The sequence below is a fragment of the Protopterus annectens genome, chromosome 8.part0, assembly GCF_019279795.1.
Source record: "Protopterus annectens isolate FY-2018-M chromosome 8.part0, PAN1.0, whole genome shotgun sequence".
Taxonomy (NCBI): Eukaryota; Metazoa; Chordata; order Ceratodontiformes; family Protopteridae; genus Protopterus; species Protopterus annectens.
In genome coordinates, this window is record NC_056741.1 from 1803068760 (window position 1) to 1803090732 (window position 21973).

Consider the following 21973-nt stretch of genomic DNA (forward strand, 5'->3'; position numbering starts at 1 on the left):
GAGCATGGGAAGTCTCTGGAACAGGAATCTATCACTCCAGCACATCCTATTTATGGTTGTGATGAGGCTTAGATCCCTAGAGCGTGTGGCTCGAGGGGATATGGTTTTCTTTAGGTGGAGCGTGTCCATCAATTCTGGGTTGGACATGGCCTTGTATGTCAGGCAGAGATCACCTCTGAGTAGGCAGTATGCAACCGAGTACAGCTGGATTTTCTTCAGTTGAGCTGCATAGGGCATCTGTTTGAGGCCAGTGATCCTCTTGGTGAGGTACGTCTGTGGTCTTTCCAGCTGTTGCAGGTGTCTTGTAAGGTACATACCAAATTGGGCATTGTACTCTATGATGGGTCTGATGAATGATGCGTAGAGGGGCACAATGACCTCTTTTGATCTGGATGCAAACCCTTTTGTGATTAGGTTGGCCAAATAGAAGGATTTTAGTTATTTTCTCTGTTGGGTTTTGTACATTTGTGGAAATCGTTTACACAGAAGTTATGCTCGTGTGTACATATGGGTATTCATGTATGTTTTTGTAGTAGGCTATAGTATGTTTTTCAGCTGTGATCTTGATTTTTTGTGGTTTCCATAGAAATTTAGATTTTATTGATGTTTGTTTTGTGACTTTTCTGGTTTGTTTTTTCATTGGAAATCTGCTTTGTTTTTTCCCTATCAAAATGAATGGTGTGTATTTTTTGTTAGTTTGCATTGATATTTTTTGGTTTTGTTTTCTTTTTTATGATAATTTGTATTTGTGTTGATGTTTTTTAGAATGTTTATTTTTTAAACTCTGTATACTGTGTTCTGTCGTTGCTATTTATAAGGTTTATTTCCCACTGAAGTCCATATGAATTTTTCAACTTTGTCAGTGAGAATATAGATCAAGCTTTGTTTGTTTACTTTTGCAAGGATGATATAATCAGCTTGTGCATATTTTTCTGGAAGATAAAAATTGGTTGAGGACTGAATAAATGTGTTGGCATCTCACTGAGGGGAAGATGTGTTAGGTCATGTTGGTATTAAGCAATAGTCTAAGCAGGCTATACAGGCTAGAGCATCAGGGAAGCAGTAAAATGGATAGGTTCATAGGTTCATAGGTTCATAGGTTAGTACTAGGCAAACTGCCCTTGTGAGCCATTTTAAGCCTAGCCATTTATCCACTGTGAGATTCTTACCCTGTACCTTGTGTTTGTAAGGCAAACACCTTAACCATTAGGCCACCCCTCCCATGATAGGTAAGATCAAGGGATTTAATTAAATGATCAAATATTACAAGTCTGTTCAGTCCATAACTGCAACTTTGGTCATAATTTGAATGTATTACAAGATGTCTCCTAAGGCATGTAAATAGTTTATTCCGTAGCTTGGAAAGACACAGTGGGAAAAGAAATCTCCCAAATGAGGTATGCATCAGCTTAAGGAAATGTTCCCAAATGTGCAATGTCAGATTACAAATAATAATACAGGAGAAAATATGAGGTATCCTGATTTTTTTTAATACTAGCCAATTTAATTCTTTGTGAGAACAAAAATAAAGTGCACTTCAATTTGATCTACAATGAACTAGGTAGTCTTAGTATAAGTGCAATCGGTACTTTTCTGTTATCAGGGCAACAGTGTTAATGAGCGCTTTCTGTTATTGGCCAAACTACTTTCTTGTAGTTGTAGCTAAATTCCACCCTTCTGTAGTTCCAGGAAACAAGTGCATCTTACTTCGGGTACTTTTCAAACAAGTGCATGATGGAGTTGTATTTTAAAGTGGTGCACTTTATTAGTGATGTGATGAAATTGTAGTCGCATTTGTTTAAGCCAAGTACTGCTTTCATTGTTCCTTTAGAGGGGAAGAGTCTAGCAGGTACAATAGTGTGTACCAATAGCCAGTGAGAAACTTTTCTTTGGTTGCAATCAGATTTTCATGTTACGTTTCACATACGGCATAGGAACTGAGAGCGAACTTTTATTTGGAATAGAAGGCAGCTAGTCAGCATGTCAGTGGCGCTTACTGGATTGTAAACACAGTTTGGAGTGCGTTTAGATTATTGTGTTCTGTCATTTTGTTTTTTTTTTTACAATGCTGTTTCCATAAGCTGTAACACAATACACGACCATATGTCTACTTAAAGCAATGGTAAAACAATCACTCATAGGATGAGAAGAGGCAACTACGTATCCAGCAGTATAGAATTGCTCAGGCCGTAGCTTAGTCTTTTATAACATTAACCTCACATCTGAAGGGATTACAGGGCCACTTAATTAGTGTGTAGGTTTGTTGGGGATGAATTTTTAGGAAGGCAAGCTCACAGATGGTCAGACGGTCAGTGTATTAAATAACCACAAGGTACAAGCATAGGAAAGTATTAACCGAAAGACAGACAATCAGCAGCGATCACTGTGAGCTCATTAGAACTGTTGCCCCGATAACGGAAAAGTACCGTAAAATCTAATTTGTGAACATAGTAGTTAAGATTTACAAAAGCTGTAGAGACAGAATTTTTGGTAAAAGAAGTAGTAGCAAGAACATCTTGAAGTTGCTAGTTAGCGAATAAGTATATCTATATAACCAACTTAACTGGTGCTACAATTTTCTGATGGAGTTTACTCTGTAGATCTGAAGCTCAGTTTGCTGCCTGTAAATGTACTGAGGTACTTCGCACATGACACTTGTTTGACAGTAGAATTCTCTTTGGAAGTGATTGTTGTTTAAGTTAGCCACTATTCATAAACAATTATGACAACTGCATAGCAGTGGTAGGTGACAGCACCATATACCACAGCCTTTCACAATTCACACAACCCTTGGATCATGTGTGCACATGTATGTACAGAGCCACATATTTGGAAAACTTCAGGTATGCAAAATGAGGTCCCCAATATCTTCCATTATTCAGTGACCTCCAAATCACTGAAATAGAGTGAGACAAGAAGAAGAAAAGTATGGTGGTAGAAGTCTGGACTATCCACACCATAAACAGAATCAATGTCCCTGATAGCACAGCTAATGCTGTATTCAACAGAACAAGCCTAACGGACAACATCAGCATGGTATAGATTATCATGCCTAAAAATGTATATAAATAGACAGCTGTATTTGAGCCATCATCTGACAGCATACTAATCACAGCAACACAGTGTCATATCCAAATCACCATTGCCCCATATATGTTGATGTCCGCACAGCTCCCCTTCAGTGGAAACTCATCTAGACAGCATTAACATAATGCTGTTCTAACAGCTCTGCTCCACATTCATGCCAAATAAGCCTCAAGCCTTTATAAATTGCTCTTTGGCATGACTGTAAGCAGAGGACATCTGCACTTGTGTTGCAGTCACCCTGTACCATACAACTTTAGGATTTAATCAGTACTATGCAACTGGAATGACAGTGTTCTCAGTGCAGACAAGCAGCCCTCTAAACTGGTTCTTCATCACAGGGATAAGAACATATACTAAGATTTTATGCAACTTGGAGTATACCTTATGAGTATTGCAATAGCAGTCATCAGTGTCCGCCAACATTTACCCATGTCTCATCTAATCAGTTCCCTATGGATTCTCTCTCTCTCTGTACCCTCCTCAGATAATGCCCATATTTCCTGTGTCCCCCCGTTATTTCTATTGTCTTTCTGTCCCTCATACACACAGACACACATACATGCATGTACTTCTGTGTCCCCTGTATAACTTAAACAATAACTTCCAGTGATACCTGCACTCCTGCACCAATCAACTAGACCATTTCAAACAGGGTACGTAACCCTGTTAACAAATATATGCATAAATATATGACAATTAACTTAGTACAATGAAAGACTACTGGATGGACCTGCAGTCGTCGTCATACTATGTATGACCTACGTCCAAAGTGATCGATGGCCCATTATGACTGTGTGTGACTGAAGAATAGTATAAGCTTCTGGGATTCACTACTCCCTGCACCATGAACAAGGGGCTGCACACATCTTGTATCCCCACTGCATACAACGCTTATGAATGTGGTGATCTGTGTTTATTATACTGTGTCAGCAGTAAATGTCATGCATTTTCATTACTTGTGTTTGGTAAAATTTGAGACTGCTGTAACCAAAGTTTAATGAAATAAACGATTCATTGTAATGATGTGTTTACCACAAATATATATTAATATAAAAAGTTGAAACTGCTGCATTTTAAATTAAATTACAATTTCTGCAGTTTTGCTGCATGCTGTTTGAGAGCATGAAAAATAAGAAATGGCCTAATTCTAAGTACTGAGATACCCAGGCATTATTCATTGTTCTGAAGATAGAGTTAGTCTATCTAATCATTTAGGATCCATTTATGATATACTTAGTAAAGCAGCTAGTAGAAAACTGGTAAAGCCCAGTCTTGAAGAGTTGTGATATTATGAAGCAATGATTCTTGTTAATAAACATTGTGGAAAAATCAAATAATACTGTACAGACAAATCTTCCTTTCCTGTGCTCCACATCAGTTGTACTAGGCTCAAATTTGGCCTCATTCTCTTACTGTTAACTAGACCCCTAATTACATCATGACTAACTATAGGTCCCTTCTGTGTTACTCTCAGCCAGTGAATTCTACCTAACTAGAATAGAGTTTGTATGCATTAAGCCAAACACCATTCACCTCGTAGACTTCAAATACCCCTCCTTTAACCAGGAGATGTATGCAACCTCACACATGTAGGCCCAGAAGTTTGTGGGCTTCATCAATACAGACCAGTTGGCATAACAGTTAAAGTCTTTGCTTTCCATTCACAGGTACATGATCAATCCTGACCTCCAGCAAATGCCTGTCTGGAATGTTCATGTTCTTCATGCACCTCTATGGGATTCCTCCCACCTCCAAAAATTATGCTCAGCATTTCCATCTTAAACTCACCCAAGGAAGGAGCTGTAGCAGCACAGACTCTACATGGTGCCCTATAGGAGGAAGAGTTGTATACACCTACTACTTTGGGCATCTACTGTGGTGAACAGTATCCTCATGAATCAGAACCACAAGGGCGGGAGACTTAAACCTTAACACGGTTATTAATAGAACGTGCTGGAGGGACAGATTCATCACCCAGAGACTCCCTATGCTGTGGAACAAAATCCCGGTACATGTGAGGCAGAGCACCTCGCTGGCCTTGTTCAAGAGGAATCTTGACCAATGGATGGGAGATCGCAGATATACCCCAGGGATTACTTCAGTGTCACTGCTTGACAGAGGCACAGCAAAATAATAGGCATCGTTTTATTCAAACTAAAGGGGTGGCGAAAGCCACATAACTATGGGCTAGGCTTATAAATGCCCTTGGGCAGATAGCCTAGTATGAACCTATGAACCTATGAACCTATGAAAGGAGAACGTGTATCATAAACTGCACACCATGGTAGGGCTAGTCACTTGATGGTGTAAAATATGGCTCTATGTGATTTGGTCATGTTTATTAATGTTGCCAAATGGGCATGGGCATTTGCCAATCATAAGTGGCCGGGGACCAGGCATACTCTGACCTACATCAGGGACCCATGCTAACAGTGGGAGAGGTATATGTGGCCCTGTTGGCCAGTATGCGCCTGCCATAAAGCTCAGCACCCCTGGCCAGTGACCAGTTGCCCAGCTTGGGTTACCTGGGATAGCTCTGTTGAGCAAAAGCTGAACACAAAACCAATCAACCTGCCAAACATGAATTAAGAATTGCTACACTCAGTCTATGTACACTGATAGGGTGCAGCTTGGAAGTGGAGGACATGATGATAATATGGAGGATGGAAATCCTATGTATCCAGGAGACAAGACAGAAGGGCAGTACAGCAAAGCCACTTGGTTTGGGATCCAGAGTCTACTACACAGGAGGGGGACAGGCTAGAAATGGTGTAGGAATTGTTGTCAGGGACAGGCTTAAAAAGACAGTGAGGGATGTCATCAGAATTAATTACAGGCTCATGGCAACTAAACTCCAGTGTAAAGACAGAGCAATATTCTTAATCTCAACTTATGTCCCACAGCAGGATTGTGATAGTGAGGAAAAGACTGGATTCAGACAGCAGTTCCAGGACCTACCAGATAAAGCAGGACAAAAGGAATTGGTGTTGATAATAGGTGACCTGAATGCACATTTTGAGACAGACAGAACAGGATATGAGGACTGCCTGGGTACAGATGGGTGGGGCAACAGGAATAAAGAAGTAAAGGCCATTCTAGGCTTCTGTCTCACAAATGGCTTGACAGTAGTCACCACATGGTTCAGAAAGAGACACAGTCACAAGATCACATAAAAGAGTGGCTGACATGCAACTCAGGTAGATTTCCTCCTAATAAGGAAAGAGCACTAAGGTAGAATCAGCAATTACAAAGTCATCCCCAGTGAAGCACTGGGCTCACAGCATAAACTATTGGTTGCCACAATCAGATGCAAGCAGTGGTCAAAGGCTCTAAGGTCAACAGAGACCAAGTTGAAGACCTGGAAGTTGACTGGAGAGAAAGCACTACAGTTCAAGGAATTACTCAGGGCTCTAGCACCTCAAGAAGAGGAGGAAATAGGTGGAGTTGAAGAAGAATGGCATGCGTGAGGACTACAGAACAGATATTGGGCCGAGACAGGTATGAAAATGAGGTACATAAGTTAAACTGATGGTGGAATGTGGAAGTCCAGAAGTCATCAGAAGAAAGAAGGAGCGCAGGATAAAGTAGGAGATAGAAAAGACTGACCAGGCTAGGAAGGAATATTGGTTGGGTAACAAAGAGGCTAAGAAAGGAGCTGCAATAGCAAAGAACAAGGCATCAGAGACACTCTACCAGCTTCTGGAAAGTGAGTCAGTAGATGGCACAAAGGAATTATATCAGGTGACAAGGCAAATACAGAAAGATAATGAAGACAGTCAGGCACTTTTTATAAGGGACACCTGCAACAACCTGCTCATCAGTCCACAGGACATCACAGGCAGATGGAAGGAGTGCTACCAGCAGCTTTTGAATGAAGAAAACCCCACAGAAGCTGTACTGCCCCGACACAGCCTATGATGACAGAACAGGAGGAGCCCATCATAGAAGTAGTAAGAACCCACTAAGGAAAATGACGTCAGGGAAAACAGCAGGCTCAGATGAGTCACAGCAAATATGATAAAGAGGCTGGGTAAGATGGGGGAGAAATGACTCCTGAGGGTACTCATAGCAGTGTGGAGAGTATCCCCAATGACTGGAGAATAACCATACTAATGTCAAGTGTAAAGGGGACATTTACAATCGTGGGCAGTATACCTTTAAACCTCTTAGCAAAAAAATCTGAACAATGTCAAAAATATGGGGCGACAAAGTCACAAAAATAGGGAATGAGTTTAATTATTGCTCTTATAAATTTAGAAAGTTTCTAGAACAACAGGTTTTGCATTAGCATGCATTTTCTGAACAATGTGAAGTCTGAAGCTCAAACATCTGTCATTATTAAATGATCTCAATTTTCACTGATTTACCAGAAAGACACAAATTTTATGAACAGACCAAAAATAAGTGGCAAAAATCTGGACATTCTGTGAAACTCTGGACAGCTGAGGTACAGAGGTATCAAACTCCAGTCACATTATACGAAAGTTCTGGAAAGGGTTACTGATAAATGGATATGCAGAGTAGTAGAAGGTGAGATGGGAGATGAGCAGTATAGATTCAGATCAGGATGCAGCACAACTGACCCAATGTTTGCAGTGAGACAGGCAGATGAGAAGAAGCTAGAGAAGATGAAAGAGTCCAAGTGGACATTCCTAGTCTTGGAGAAAGCATATGACAACATCCCAAGAAAGCTGTTTTGGGCAGTCCCATGGTGGTTTTAAGTCCCAGAAACAATAGCAGAATTAGTGCAGTCTATATATAAAGACCCAACAACTCAAGTACATACAGTGTTTGGTCACAGAGGAGTTTGCAGTGGGAGTGGATGTGCATTGGAGCTCATTTCTGAGCCCAGTGCTGCTCATTCTGTTGATGGACTACATTAGCAAATAGGTTGTAAGGAACAGATCAACAAAGTTGCTGTATGCAGATAGACTCATCTTTACAGGAAAACTCTGGGCAAGAATTTCAGCAAATGATGGTGGAATGGAATGAAAAACTGAAGGCACATGGGATGAATCTAAGTACAGATAAGACATTTGTAATGGCAGCAAACTGGAGATAACAGAATAACATGGAAATTGAGATAGAAGGGAAAATACTGGAACAGGTTAACAGCTTCAAGTATCTGGGAGGGATGGTTGAGGAGAATGGAAGTCTGAACGAGGAGGTTAAATCTAAAATCAGAGGAACTGCAGCCAACTGGCACAGAATATCAGGTGCGGTATAAGACAGAAGAATGACAAAGAAGCTGAAAAGTAAGCTGTGCAAAATAATGGTGTAACCAGTACTACTGTACGGTACAGAAACCTGGGCAATAAAGGCAGAGCAGCTGAGGAAGTTAGAGGTGATAGAGATGAAGTGCCAGAGACATGAGACATATGACAGAAAGCTGTTTTGGGCAGTCCTGTGGTGGTTTTAAGTCCCAGAAACAATAGCAGAATTAGTGCAGTCTATGTATAAAGACCCAACGACTCAAGTACATACAGTGTTTGGTCACAGAGGAGTTTGCAGTGGGAGTGGATGTACATTGGAGCTCATTTCTGAGCCCAGTGCTGCTCATTCTGTTGATGGACTACATTAGCAAATAGGTCGTAAGGAACAGATCAACAAAGTTGCTGTATGCAGATAGACACATCTTTACAGGAAAACTCTGGGCAAGAATTTCAGCAAATGATGGTGGAATGGAATGAAAAACTGAAGGCACATGGGATGAATCTAAGTACAGATAAGACATTTGTAATGGCAGCAAACTGGAGATAACAGAATAACATGGAAATTGAGATAGAAGGGAAAATAGTGGAACAGGTTAACAGCTTCAAGTATCTGGGAGGGATGGTTGAGGAGAATGGAAGTCTGAACGAGGAGGTTAAATCTAAAATCAGAGGAACTGCAGCCAACTGGCACAGAATATCAGGTGTGGTATAAGACAGAAGAATGACAAAGAAGCTGAAAAGTAAGCTGTGCAAAATAATGATGTAACCAGTACTACTGTACGGTACAGAAGCCTGGGCAATAAAGGCAGAGCAGCTAAGGAAGTTAGAGGTGATAGAGATGAAGTGCCAGAGACATAAGACATATGACAGGATGCACACTGTGGGACAGACAAAGAAATGAGGACATAAGAACAGAAGCCAAAGTAGCTCCAGTTGCAGAAAAGGTCAAAGAGAAGAGATTGCAGTGTTTCAGGCACATGTGGAGAAAAGCAGAAGACAATCTGGTGAAGATGATTTGGGACAGACCTAAAGAAGGCAAGAGGAAATGAGGGCATCCCGCAAAGATGCGGATGGGTTGTGTGAGAGAAGACCTATGACAGCTGGCATGAGTGTCAAAGAAGACAGGAGAGTGGCACTGAACAGATGGAGATGGTGACTGTTACACAACTCTCTGCCCCCATGTAGAAAATGTGCAAAAAGGGGGAGGAGGATGATGATGATGATGATCAATACAAGCACTGGACCAGTTAGTCTGCATTTGCACCCCATCCAGAAGAGATAAAATTTTGGACATGGTCCTCATTATCATGAGACAGCTCTGCCCCTACCAGATGTAAGTCCCTTCTTGGTCAAATTGGAGCAGAACTTAGTCAATGTCACCTTAGTACTGAGGCCAGAAGCATCCTCCAATACCTTGATATTCAAAAATTATGCCAAGGCTAATCTACTGAAATTGAGAGATGACCTGGCTTAAGTCAACATTGCCTTCCAACTCAATGACCCCACTGCTTATGCAGAATTCTTTACTGCAAAATTCTATGCACAACTGAATAGCTGCATAGATGATTATGATGCCCTATGAAGTAAATATAATGGCAGCTTCAAAATTAAACCTCTATGGCAAAGTGTGAAAATAGCAGGCTGGATAATACAATAAAAAAAATAATTGTACATAAAAATAAGTGCAACACTCAAAATGTGAAATATCTCTGGCTAAATTTAACAGTGATCTCTGGACCCTGCTCAAATCAACCAAAGCCAGATATGAGGTAAAAACTGCCACCCAGACAAAGAACTTCCACAAAACCTTCTTCAACTATGTTATAAACATTTAAAACAAAGCCCAGCACCATACAGAGCTAATAGTACACGACATCACATATTGCAAATTAGAGGACATAGCCAATCTTCTATTGAATAAATTTTGTTCTAACTTCACTTTCTTCTCCCCTCCTGCATTCCCATATCTCATACTTGCATCTACATGCCCTCAAATCTTCCTTGAACAAATCCTCAACACACTATCCAAGACCAAGAACACTGCTTGTAAGGGGTCGCATATCATACCAGGTTGCTTACTGGTCAGCCTGAAACAGGACCTGTCAGACCCCCTACAGAGGCTATTCAATGTCAGCCTTCAAACAGCCTTTGTGCCAAATGACTGGAGGATAGCATAGTACAATAGTATCCTTTCGCAAGTAAACGGGTCCTTGAAACCATCACACTGACAACACACCCCTGAAAATTGATCCAGTAATTAGGGACTTGGGATCCTATGCAGAAAATGAATTGTCCTCCAATCACAATGTATCCACTATTGTAAAAAAGTCCTTTTTCATTACACAGCTTTTTAGTAATGGCCTGGTGTCCAGGTCCAGGGACGTGATCATTTCACTGTAATCCATACTCATCAGGCCAGTCATGGAGTATAATGCCCCTTCAGTATGTACCTATGCAAAACATTTGAAACGACTCAGATGTCCACAACATTTTCTTACTGAGAAAATCAAGAATTTAAATCATAAAAACTAAGCAGACCATCTGAAAGCCTTGCCCCTCTTCAGTGTCATAAAAGCTACTAAGGGGTGATCTCTGCCTTATGTACAGAGCATCAACTGACTGTATCCTTTCAGACCTATTGAACATTTCCAAGTCCAATGGGGGTATAAACATCCACTCTACAGATCTAAATCTGTTTTGCAACATAAATAGTACATGTTGCTAGAACAGACATGTATCTCAGAGAATACACTTCACTATAATTGTATTCCTCTACACATAAAGAAAAGCACTTCTGTTATATTATTCAAATATAATCTGGATGAATGGAATGCAAATGCATAACTTGTTTAGCACTGTTGTCCCTCACTGACAGGAGCAACAAGTAAATGCTCTGCTCATCTTTATGTTATTAGTACTTAAAATATAAGGGTGAAAACTTCATGGAAATGGATGGCTAGGCTTCTAAAGATCCTCAGGGATCAATAGTCTAGTAAGTACATATGAACCTGCAAACACAAGTCAGCACTGTGGTGATTACTTTTTTTTATTGACTAGACATATAGGCTAAAAGATTTCTCTGATCTTTTAATTGCGTCAATCGTCTGATCGCAGGTTTCACTGTGACTGCAAAAGATGTGTTGTATAACCACACCTCACCAACAACAGTCTTCATACAAGATCCACAATGCCAGATACCCACTGCTTTTTTCCTCTTCTTAGTCTTCCCACAAAAAGAGTGGGTATGCTTAGTATGCTGGCTAATATCAATTGCCTTGACCACTTTCATGCGGGAAGCATCATAACTGGTACCATATTTTCCAACAATTCTAACCTTCTTGGTATGTTTGGCCATATTCCTTTAAGGTTTGGGCAAAAAAATAAATAAATAAATAATGTGGTGAGTATGAAACTGCAAGTTAGAAAGTTATTTTTAGTCGTTTAACTATTTACTTATGGATGACGCCTTCAGGTCTTTTTGAGAAGAAAAATAATAAAGCTGCAAGATGAAAGTTAAAAGGTAGTCTATGTTGTTCCCTCTGTGCAAGGTTATTACAGCTGCTTTCTCCACAAATTTGGTGTTTTGGAGATTTTTTACTTTTTGAAACAGGCTAATGATTGCTTCAGGTTCATGTTTTGCGAATTTTATACAGACCTTGTTGAAGATGGTATGTGTTGCTTTTGGTTATTTTTTTAATGATCTGCAAGCTATATTTTGGAGGTAAATTTTAATTTTAATGTGGTATGCCAGTGGAAACAGATGTGGGCTCATACTGAGAATAGTAATACTAATGAAATGTTTATTAAATACTTTTGCCATTGCAGTCATATATGCTCAGGTTCGGGCTGCATCCTGAAGATTTACTGTGGTATAAAACTTTTGCTGGCAGCATTTTAAAAAGTTTAGAGTTTGTGCTGTGTCCCTGAAGTTTCCCAGAAACTTCAGAGTAGGCCTACTTCGTTAATGCAAGATAAAGACTACAGTTAACATTGTGTTGCACAGTCTAGACATATTAGTCAAAGACAGGAGGCCGATATTAGTTGTTGCAAGCATCTAGGCAGAACATCGCTAGCACCTTTAAAAACTTGCCTCACTGACTGGATGGAAGAGCATAAATTTTCATGTGGAATATGTGCCACAATCTACTTAAAAGAAGTCTGTTTTGAACTTCCCATCACTATTGGGTGACACAGAAAAGCTTCTTGGGGTTCCCTAATGGTATATGAACACACAAGGATCATATGCATGCATACATCAGGTCTACTAAAAATAATTATTAAAATTTGTCAAACAGTTGTATTCCACTACATTTAAGTGACTAATTACGTCCATTTAGTGTTTTAATAGTTCCTTCCTTATTAATGGCTTCTGACACACCATTTCATCCCAAGCTGATGTTCATTTACAGCATGATAACATTTTTATAGACATTTCTAACTCTGTTTTGTCTGGTATATGGACTCCCCATGGAACATGTTTTGTTATATCCAATACCAAAGGTGTTAACATGTGTCCAGCATCTGTAACAGTTATGTTTATAAAGGATATTATTTTCAAATATTTTCATTATGATAAACTCTAGTATCATTATTTTCCCATTTACACACACACACATACATATGCGCGCACGTGTGTGTGTGTGTGTGTGTGTGTGTGTGTGTGTGTGTGTGTGTGTGTGTGTGTATATATATATATATATATATATGTATATATATATATATATATATATATATATATATATATATATATATATATATATATATATATATATATGTATATATATATATATATATATATATATATATATATAAAATTATTTATATATGTGTGCAATTACAAATGCTAATCGTAAGTGGCCAGAAAATGTGATCTAATCATATCTGATTTAATTATATTCTTCAGTACCATTTACAAATTATAACACATGCTATTAAGGAAAGTTTAGGATTTTTTTGTTCAGTGGCAGTCTTAAAGCTTTATGCCTTAAAGCTTTATAAGTAATATTGTAGTTTGCTTTATGTCAAAGTGCTGGATTGTGCAAGTTGGTGGAACACTTCCAGTGTTATTATTTTCCCTTTCTGAGTATATACATACACACACACACACACACATATATATGTGTGTGTGTGTGATGTCGCCACTCTGGGTCAGTAATAAAGGAGCCTGAATCCTCACCTCTGATACTGGAAAGGAATGTTTAGTTGGAATACACACCTGGGAAAGGCTGTCACAGGTTTACTGGCTATGCCCCTTCTGCCCAGACTATAAGGTAGTTATCACTGCTACCAGGCAATACAAAGCCAGCTACCTAAGGCTCTTACAAGGGTACCCAATTATACTGAGTGAAATCAATATTAATTCAAATGATAGTCTGACCAGCAGCAAGGCCTTCAGGAGTGGCCAGGGTTATCACCAAATAAATACATGCAAATACTCTCAAAAATTAAATATTTTTCTAAAAGGACCAGCCACAATGAGAGGTTTAAATATATTTAATAATAAATAATAAAAGAATATGAAAATACTAAATATCTATTTATAGTAAACACCAGAGATTCAGTCACAGGAAATAATAAAAATAGTGAACATGGAAAGTTTCACACAGATACAAAAAAACAGTATTTAGCTAATCTCGCTATCTATTTCTGATTGATTAAAATAATTACTGTTCCCTATTTAAGTTTCATACTACTGCAAGGCAAGATGATGTGGGTGAGGGTCTTTCTAGTGAGGTTTCCAAGAACAGTCTCCTCTAATATTAAAACTTTATGTCTGTACAGAATAACATCAAATACATCTGGTCATCTGACTTCTGGTTCCTACACTATTATGAACACTAGAAGCTGCTAGTGTTTAGCACCTATCTGTTAACATGCATATCTGGAGCTTTTCTAAGATTTGTTTCAGCATCAGGAAGCCATAAAACAATAAAACCATTCAACTCTTCTTACAGGAACTACAAACTATTCTCTAGTACAGACATTCTATCTCTAGCTCCCTTCAAATCTGTGGGATAACATCTTTATGGCTTAACCCATAAAGTAATTTAATTTCAAGAATATTTTTTCAAAGCCAGGTGGATTAATCTCTTCTCTTCCAGTATACGCTATTACAATGTATACATTTAAACAGTTACAATAACACATGTACATTTATTTTCTGTCCAGCACAAAACACTGTTGATACATTTTAACACAACCAACTGCAAATACATTTCTAAACACAAGCATCTGTACAAATCAGTTTGATACACAAACGGCATATAATTCTTTACAAAATTCCAGTTAGCTGTCTTGGTATATACCATACTTCTCCTGGCTTTGCAGTTATATCTCATATACATATATATATATATATATATATATATATATATATATATATATATATATATATACACACACACACACACAAGCACATTCATACTGTCACAATCATCAAACATTTTATAATCATACAGGTTACCAGTTATGACTAGAAACCAATAAGGATATGTATGAATGCAAGCTTTGTAATTAAAACATTAGTGTATCTCTTATTATGATATTCATACTTCCTCTAGTCACATGTGCTCACTGAAAACTGTCACTTAAATGGTTCTCTAACATGTTCTAAATGTCTCTCTCAACTGTTTAATATAAAACAGTTTTAAAAATTTCTGCAAACTCATAGTAACCCAGTAAGTACAACAATGAAGTCCTGACTACAAGCCCAGGTAACCCAAGTTTGATTATCAGTTTGGGCATCTGATGGAGTTGACAGAGATGATGGAAGTGCTTATCCTACGGTGACGTGGCCATGCCAATGTGTGCTCTTCACTCATCACCTAACCACTTAACAAACACCTGGCTTTGCTTCTGCTACCATGCAATCATTATTTTATCTCTGTATTCTTAATCTAGTAACCTTTACCCTGTTTTCGTCTTCTCTGTCTTTGCTCCACCTCTTAACCAGGCTAAACATACTCCCCTCCTTAATCTAATTGCCTTGCAATTACTTTTTACCTCTGTATTCTAAATCAAGCAACCTTTACTCATCTTCCCTCTTCCCTATCTACACTCTCTCCTGTATGCTCTTTTCACTTTTTTGATATGCCCATCAATCACTCTTCATTATAACGTAACTGATTTTAAGATGTTTTAATGGCATAAATATTGCACTGTTCCTATTTATCACTGTTACTCTTATCTTTAAACTGTTTGATCAATACTGTAGTTTTTAATGATGTAAATATTGTACTGTCTTACTGTTATGCTGTCTGCAATGTACTTAAATAATCTTCTGTCCTTTCATAATTGCATTCCATTCAGTGCAGCTTTTTTCCCCAGCCCTCCACTCAAAATGGTCCAACAGACCAGTCTGACTTTCCTGGTAAACAGATGTAAATATATAAATAAATGCTGGAGACTGGGGCTTGGAATTATCATGGCGCTGGGCAGGTGGGATGGCTGTGGAGGTCTGGCTGCCCTAGGTCCTAGAGCAAGTATGTCTTCAGAAGTAACCTAATTGCACTCCCAGCTAATGCTCCTCACCTGGCCCCCATCAAACCTGGAGATGTAAAGCAGAATGAAATCCAGGAACTTGCACTTGGGAGTAACAGGTCTCACTGTGTGCAAAGTTATCCCAGAACTGAAATTCTTTCTAGTGGAGATCAAACTAAGGCATTACTGTATGATAGGAATCTCCAAGCATGGGACTACTGGGGAGATGGCAAACAAGAGCCTGAAGCCAGTAGTTCTGCAAACTGTTATATCATATTATTCATAGGGTAGTGGCTTTTACATGTCTCTTTTGCAATGTAAAACTGTATTAAATACTTATCTAAACTAAAGTATAGTTCCTGGTTGCCTTTCCTCATGGATCTCCTCTGAAAATGTGTGTTGCCCAAAACAGTTAGCCCTGTCATCAAAACAGAAATAACTAATTTTAGTGACTTTGCTGTACAAAACTGTGTCCCAGTGTTTATACTGGACTGTTTTAGGTATCTTAGGAACAGATGTCACTATCTTTCACTTGTCCATCAATACTTTGAACAAACTTGAAACAATGGAGTATATTAAAGAGCTGAAAGATTTTTTCATCACATTTTTATCAGCACTTTTCCTACTCTGCAAAAATATGCCTTAGCACCTGATCTCTGTTTGATAATGTAGCTTTGCATATGATTAGGTCTTTCCCGACTGTTTGTACCTATCACTGATGAACGCATATTCATAAATCCATTATAGAGTCATTAGCAATAACATATTAACTCCTGCTTGCCAGTGCTGTCCACTGAACCAAGTCACAACATGATGAAACTGTCCATTAAATGCCTGAGCACATTTGTTGCATTATACTGTACCTCTGGGAAGTTATTACCCTGCATGGAACTAAATCCATCTCTAAGATATATTCTTAGCTGTATCTCTGCTGCCTGCTCTAATGATAATGTTTCACTGTTTTATAACTGTCTGTCTGCTTTTCTTGCACTATGCTTGTACGCCCCATTGTGGTTTCTTTCTCTTTTTTATGGAAATGCAGACACATCAGACAGGATTTTTTGCTTTCTTTCTTTTTTCCTTCTTTCTTTCTTGTAATTCAGATTGGTTATAATATATTTTTAATGTAAACCCAAGGAGAAAAGCTACACACAAAAGAGCAAAATATACAATTAAAAAAATTGTATTTACAGATGCAGCCAAATAAAGTCATAAGCAATGCAATTTGCTACAATATATGCCAGATAAATCCTCAGTACCTTAAAGCAGTGTGACTGGAGACTGAACACTGTTATAGATGACAGGCTGAGCACTTTAATTTGAAACAATTAATAAGCTATTTGAGACAGAGGCAGCAGACAGCATACTTAGTGAAAACAAGACAGAAATTGATTTGCAGTTCCACTATGAAATATCAAAAGCCAAAACACAGAGAATCAAAAATGCAGAAAACTAATGCTCAGAATACAGAGGAACAAAACGTTAATTGTGTTTCTGCAAGAGGGTAAGCCCCCTGTAATACTGATATGGAGGTAAGCCCCTCAAACTCTCCAAAATTACATGTAACAACTCCAAGGTTGCACCCAAGCTGGAAGATATCTCCCCCAAAACTGGCACTCATTCTGAAACTGCAATGGCTATTTTTGGCCGAACCCAGCATCCAAAGACTGCTGAATTGTTGTTAATGGTGTCAGCCATAATGCTGACTAAATTATTTTATTTGCTTGATTGCCATATAGATGAGCTCGTCATCACATATGACCCAGGCCAGAGGCACAAAAAAGGCATAGAAAACATTGCACATTTAAATCAAGTAACAAACACATTAGAAAACAACAAATAAAAGACAAAGCAAAACAAATAAATAATTGCTGTATCTACATACATGACAGTAATTGAATAGAGTGCCCAGGAAGATGACAAAATGGTTAATTTTGTTAGGTCACCAGAGAAAAAAAGAAGTAATTGAGCACAAGTTTTATATAAAACTGATAGCAAATCCTATAAGCTATACCAAAATAAAATGTCTAATTAATGAGATAGTATGGCTCTTTATCTCTTATAAGAGAGATAGCACTATCAAGGAATTTGGTACTTCACATTCATTTCATCAGCATTTAGTAGTAGAGTATCATATGTTAATCACTAGAGGGATAACTTCCCCAGTCATAAATTTTAATATTTGTTTATAAATAGACCTTTTTTGGAAAATTAATTACCAAAAATAAGTGCCTTTCAGTCAGTAAATCTGTAATACAAAGTTATTCATATATGTCTGACATGCTATTACAGTCTTTATTAAATGGGTAAGACTATTAAAAAGTTTGGGACTTCCAAGATAGCTACACATTGCATAACAGCACAAAAAAAAAAAAAACATCGGGCAGGATTCACGAAGCCTCTGTGTAAGAGTTACAAGGCTTACACGGAGGCTGCAGTTAAACGGTGTGACGTCAGCATGTCATGCATATGCATGAGGGCATGCTGAATCACACCTAAGGCTTACACGGTCCGTAGAAGACAGTAGGGAGCGTGTCCATAGGCCGAGCCCTGCAAACGGACACGCCCCCAGAAGAGTAAAAGTCCCGAAAGTAAACCCCCACGACAGAGCCCGTGTAAATGTGAAAAAATACAACACAACACATGCCCCCACAGACTACGAACATAAAATGTACAAATTAAAATCTTATAATTTTTTTTTAAATTGTAAAGATGTTTGTCCGTGAGTGCGCTCATTTGCACGGGCGTGCCCGTAGCTTAGCCACAGTTAGCAGTCAGTGGAAAAGCATATAAGAACTAAATATGCAAAGTAAGCCAAGAAGCAATAGCATAGCGGTAGAGACATCAGCTGAAGAGCAGGCAGTCATGGTTCAAGCCCCCCCAACATCAATTTTTATTTTTAGTGAAATAAGCACGAAACAAGTCCCTGACATATATGTACACATATAAAATTATATTTTATGTAAAATGTAATGAAATGGGCCATATATTTTGAAGAAATGTGAGATAAAATAATAAAAAATGTCAGATGTGCCTATAGCTGAGCTACAGTTTAACAAGTTGAGTGCATCTGCCCGTAGGTGAGCAGTGGTTTAACAGGTATAAAATGAGTGCCCGTAGGTGAGCAGTGGTTTAACAGGTGTAAAATGAGTGCCCGTAGGTGAGCAGTGGTTTAACATGCTGAAACTGTGTGCCCATGGCTGAGTTGAGTGTAAAATGCGTGCTGACAGCCAAATGACGTGTAAACCAGCGTAACCCGTTTGACCGGAGCTGCGCACCACGCCAACAAGCTAACTGACGGGCAACGTTGAGCAAGCTGTAACAAAACTGCCTTTACACAGACACACCTCCTAGCCTGTGTAGACAGTCATAAAATATAAAAAGTAGTGGCCAGGTTTGAATCCAGGATACCATGCACCATAGTCAAGGTACTGAATCACTAAGCCATGACAGTTGCACTTAGAAATGCAGTAATAGCATATATATAGGAATGAATAGAAAGAGGAGCATGACAAAGCAGGTTTTGTGAAGCTGATACAATTCCAAAATGGCCAATCACAGATAAGTGCGGGAAAAACGGCATATATAAGCCCCATAGGCGGGAATACACAGCATAACCGATTGTAGAACCGACTTGCAGCCAGAATGTCAGGTGTAGGTGAGGGTAGTTGCTTTCGAGCGCAGAGGTGGGGCGTTGAGGAGTCCAAATATATGGTTTGGCTCCTTGTCCACAATCATGAGGCCCAACTCATGCAGGGCCAGGTCCTGTGGGTAGCATATAGGGCTGAGGAGTGGGACCAGTTGGCTCATGATCTCACCAGTGCCACAGGGATACCAAGGACTGGTTAGTAGGTCCGTCACCACCATGCAGACCTGAAGAGACGGAAGCAGGACCAACTGAACCATTGGATCCAGGAGGCCCGGCAAATGCCCAACGCCCCACTACTAAGTTACATCTAATTATTTATGTAAGAAATTAACCTAGCTGATATTATGGAGATGTGTATTCCAATATTACTTTATTTATATTACAGCTGCAGGTGTCCGTTCTGCGAACCGTAGAGCCTATGGCGATAGGCTGGCACGGTTGCACCACCAGGCAGGTCAGTAATCCTCTCCCTGTAACTGTAAATAAATATATAAGTATGACAGTTAGCAAAAGAGTGCAGTGTAGTCACTAATTAATAAAATGTGCAAGTAACAGTGTAAGAGGTTTGCAAGTATTGCTTGATTACAAAAGTGTGATGCAGTCTGTAATCCAAACAGAAAAATGAAACAAGTCTGAAATAAAGATGTCCCACCTGTAATATAATAGTACATAACCTGCAGCAGGCTGAAAAGTACAGCTGCAGAAGCTGAGTAAAACACATGTGTGAAATATATCCCTGTTGAAATACAGAAACATGACAGAAGTGAGACTGTTGGAAAGGATTGTTATAACTACAGGTAAAACATGTCAATAAAGCCTAGAATTAAGTACCATCCTGAATTGTAAAAATAAAACAAGTGAGAGAGTGTGAGAAAGAGTTATGAATCCACCAATAAAGTAGTAATAACTCCTGAATAAAGTATACTGCCGTCAGTACAGAATGAAATGAATGTGACAAGCAGAACCAAACAGTAACGTGTTGAAAATGTTACCGCAGCTGGAATGTGTATCCCAAAATCTGGATATGCTGCTCTCAGTCTTCAATATGCAGATAGTATGGTTGTCTGAAATACCAAACATCCACAGTTGTCTATAGCTATATAAAGCAAATGTAGCAGGATGATGTAGCTGAACAGTGCCAGATATGAATGCACCATAGTGAAAATGAAAATGTATATTGATGTAGCAGTAACATTCCTATCACCAACTTGAAGTAGCTGTCACATAGGAAACTGTAGGCAGAACTGCAGTGTGTATATATCTGCAGCTATTAGAAATGTACAGCATATGTATTGGTATTTGAAGTTGTTAATTAAATTTTCTTTACCCTACCCTATAACCACATATAATCCATTCCACGTGAAATTCGTATGTGCAATCACAATTAACACCCCTGGACATTTGTCCTGTTGGTTCATACATATTTGCATGTACGTTGATGCATCTGCCCTGTTCATACATCCAAACCTGATGGCCTGTTGCCATCAATCAACCCTGCATGTTGTTGGACTGTGTATTGCTGTTCAAAATATGCATGTGTTATGCTTGCTGTTCAATGGTTTGAATATCTGGGTGTTTGGTTAATGGGAATACTATTGCATGCTGTTACAACTAATTGTGAATGGTATTGTACGTTACTAACCCAAACTGTCATGACATAATGCAAAACATAGGACAACAGGGAAGGCGGGTTCCAGCGGACCCACCTCTCCCTCCTCAGCTGGCGAGTGCACCTGGCAGTAGTGCCCAGGCCAGACCCTCCTCCGGTGGCCCTGTGCCACCTGCGGGTGGAAGCGCTGCAGGGGATGGGGCTTGTCCCCCCTCTGCAAATGTGGCCGGAGGAGAACATCCACTCACCCTCCATAGTGTCTGGACTGTGGTGCGTAGGGAGATCCAGGAAGCTGTTCTTGGGCCCCTACGCCAGCTTGAGGCACAGGTGGCACATCTAACGGGCATGCCTGCTGCCCGGCCTACACAGCCCCCAGCACAGCCCCGTCCTGGGCCGTGAAGGCACAGTGGCAACTGCCCATGGGTGGGGATATCAGTTCCACTGTTGCCATCTGTGGGCTCATGGGCTCTAGATATCCAAACATACGTCCCCGTCAATTGTGTAACCCCCCCACATGTGTCATACACTGCCCCTGTATGCGTCTTGTTTGTCTTGTCTGTTAACCTACCCAACCTACCTCCCCAGCTATACCGACTTCCTGTACCTGACATACCACTCTCACCTGAAAAAAAAAAACTCTGTACCCACAAAAAAATTACGCCCCATACATAGCTGCCCATTTCGCACACATGTCTGCTGGACATGGAAACTGTCAATTACAATTGGCTGTACAACAAGTATTATTGTTGTCCTTACACCTCTCTCAGGGGTGGAAGGTTTCAAATGTCACACCAAATTACAAACATATGCACAGCTGTTGCTGATGAAGAAATGGGCAGCTATGGGCCTTACCTACATCCCTCCTGCAAAACCCGAGCTTGTTTCCCTGTCTTACCCTCTTTGTGACCCCTTTTTCACCACTTTCCTGTCTCCCCA

At 39.5% G+C, this 21973-nt stretch overlaps 1 protein-coding gene and 1 pseudogene across 1 annotated transcript; both read right to left on the reverse strand.

The window, feature by feature from the left end:
- The window catches only part of LOC122808566, a 791543-nt pseudogene that overhangs the window by 589416 nt on the left and 180154 nt on the right, over positions 1 to 21973 (reverse strand).
- On the reverse strand, positions 11347 to 11655 carry LOC122807953 (60S ribosomal protein L37a-like). The gene has a single exon (XM_044078986.1). The coding sequence runs from the start codon at positions 11653 to 11655 to the stop codon at positions 11347 to 11349; it is 309 nt and encodes a 102-aa protein (XP_043934921.1).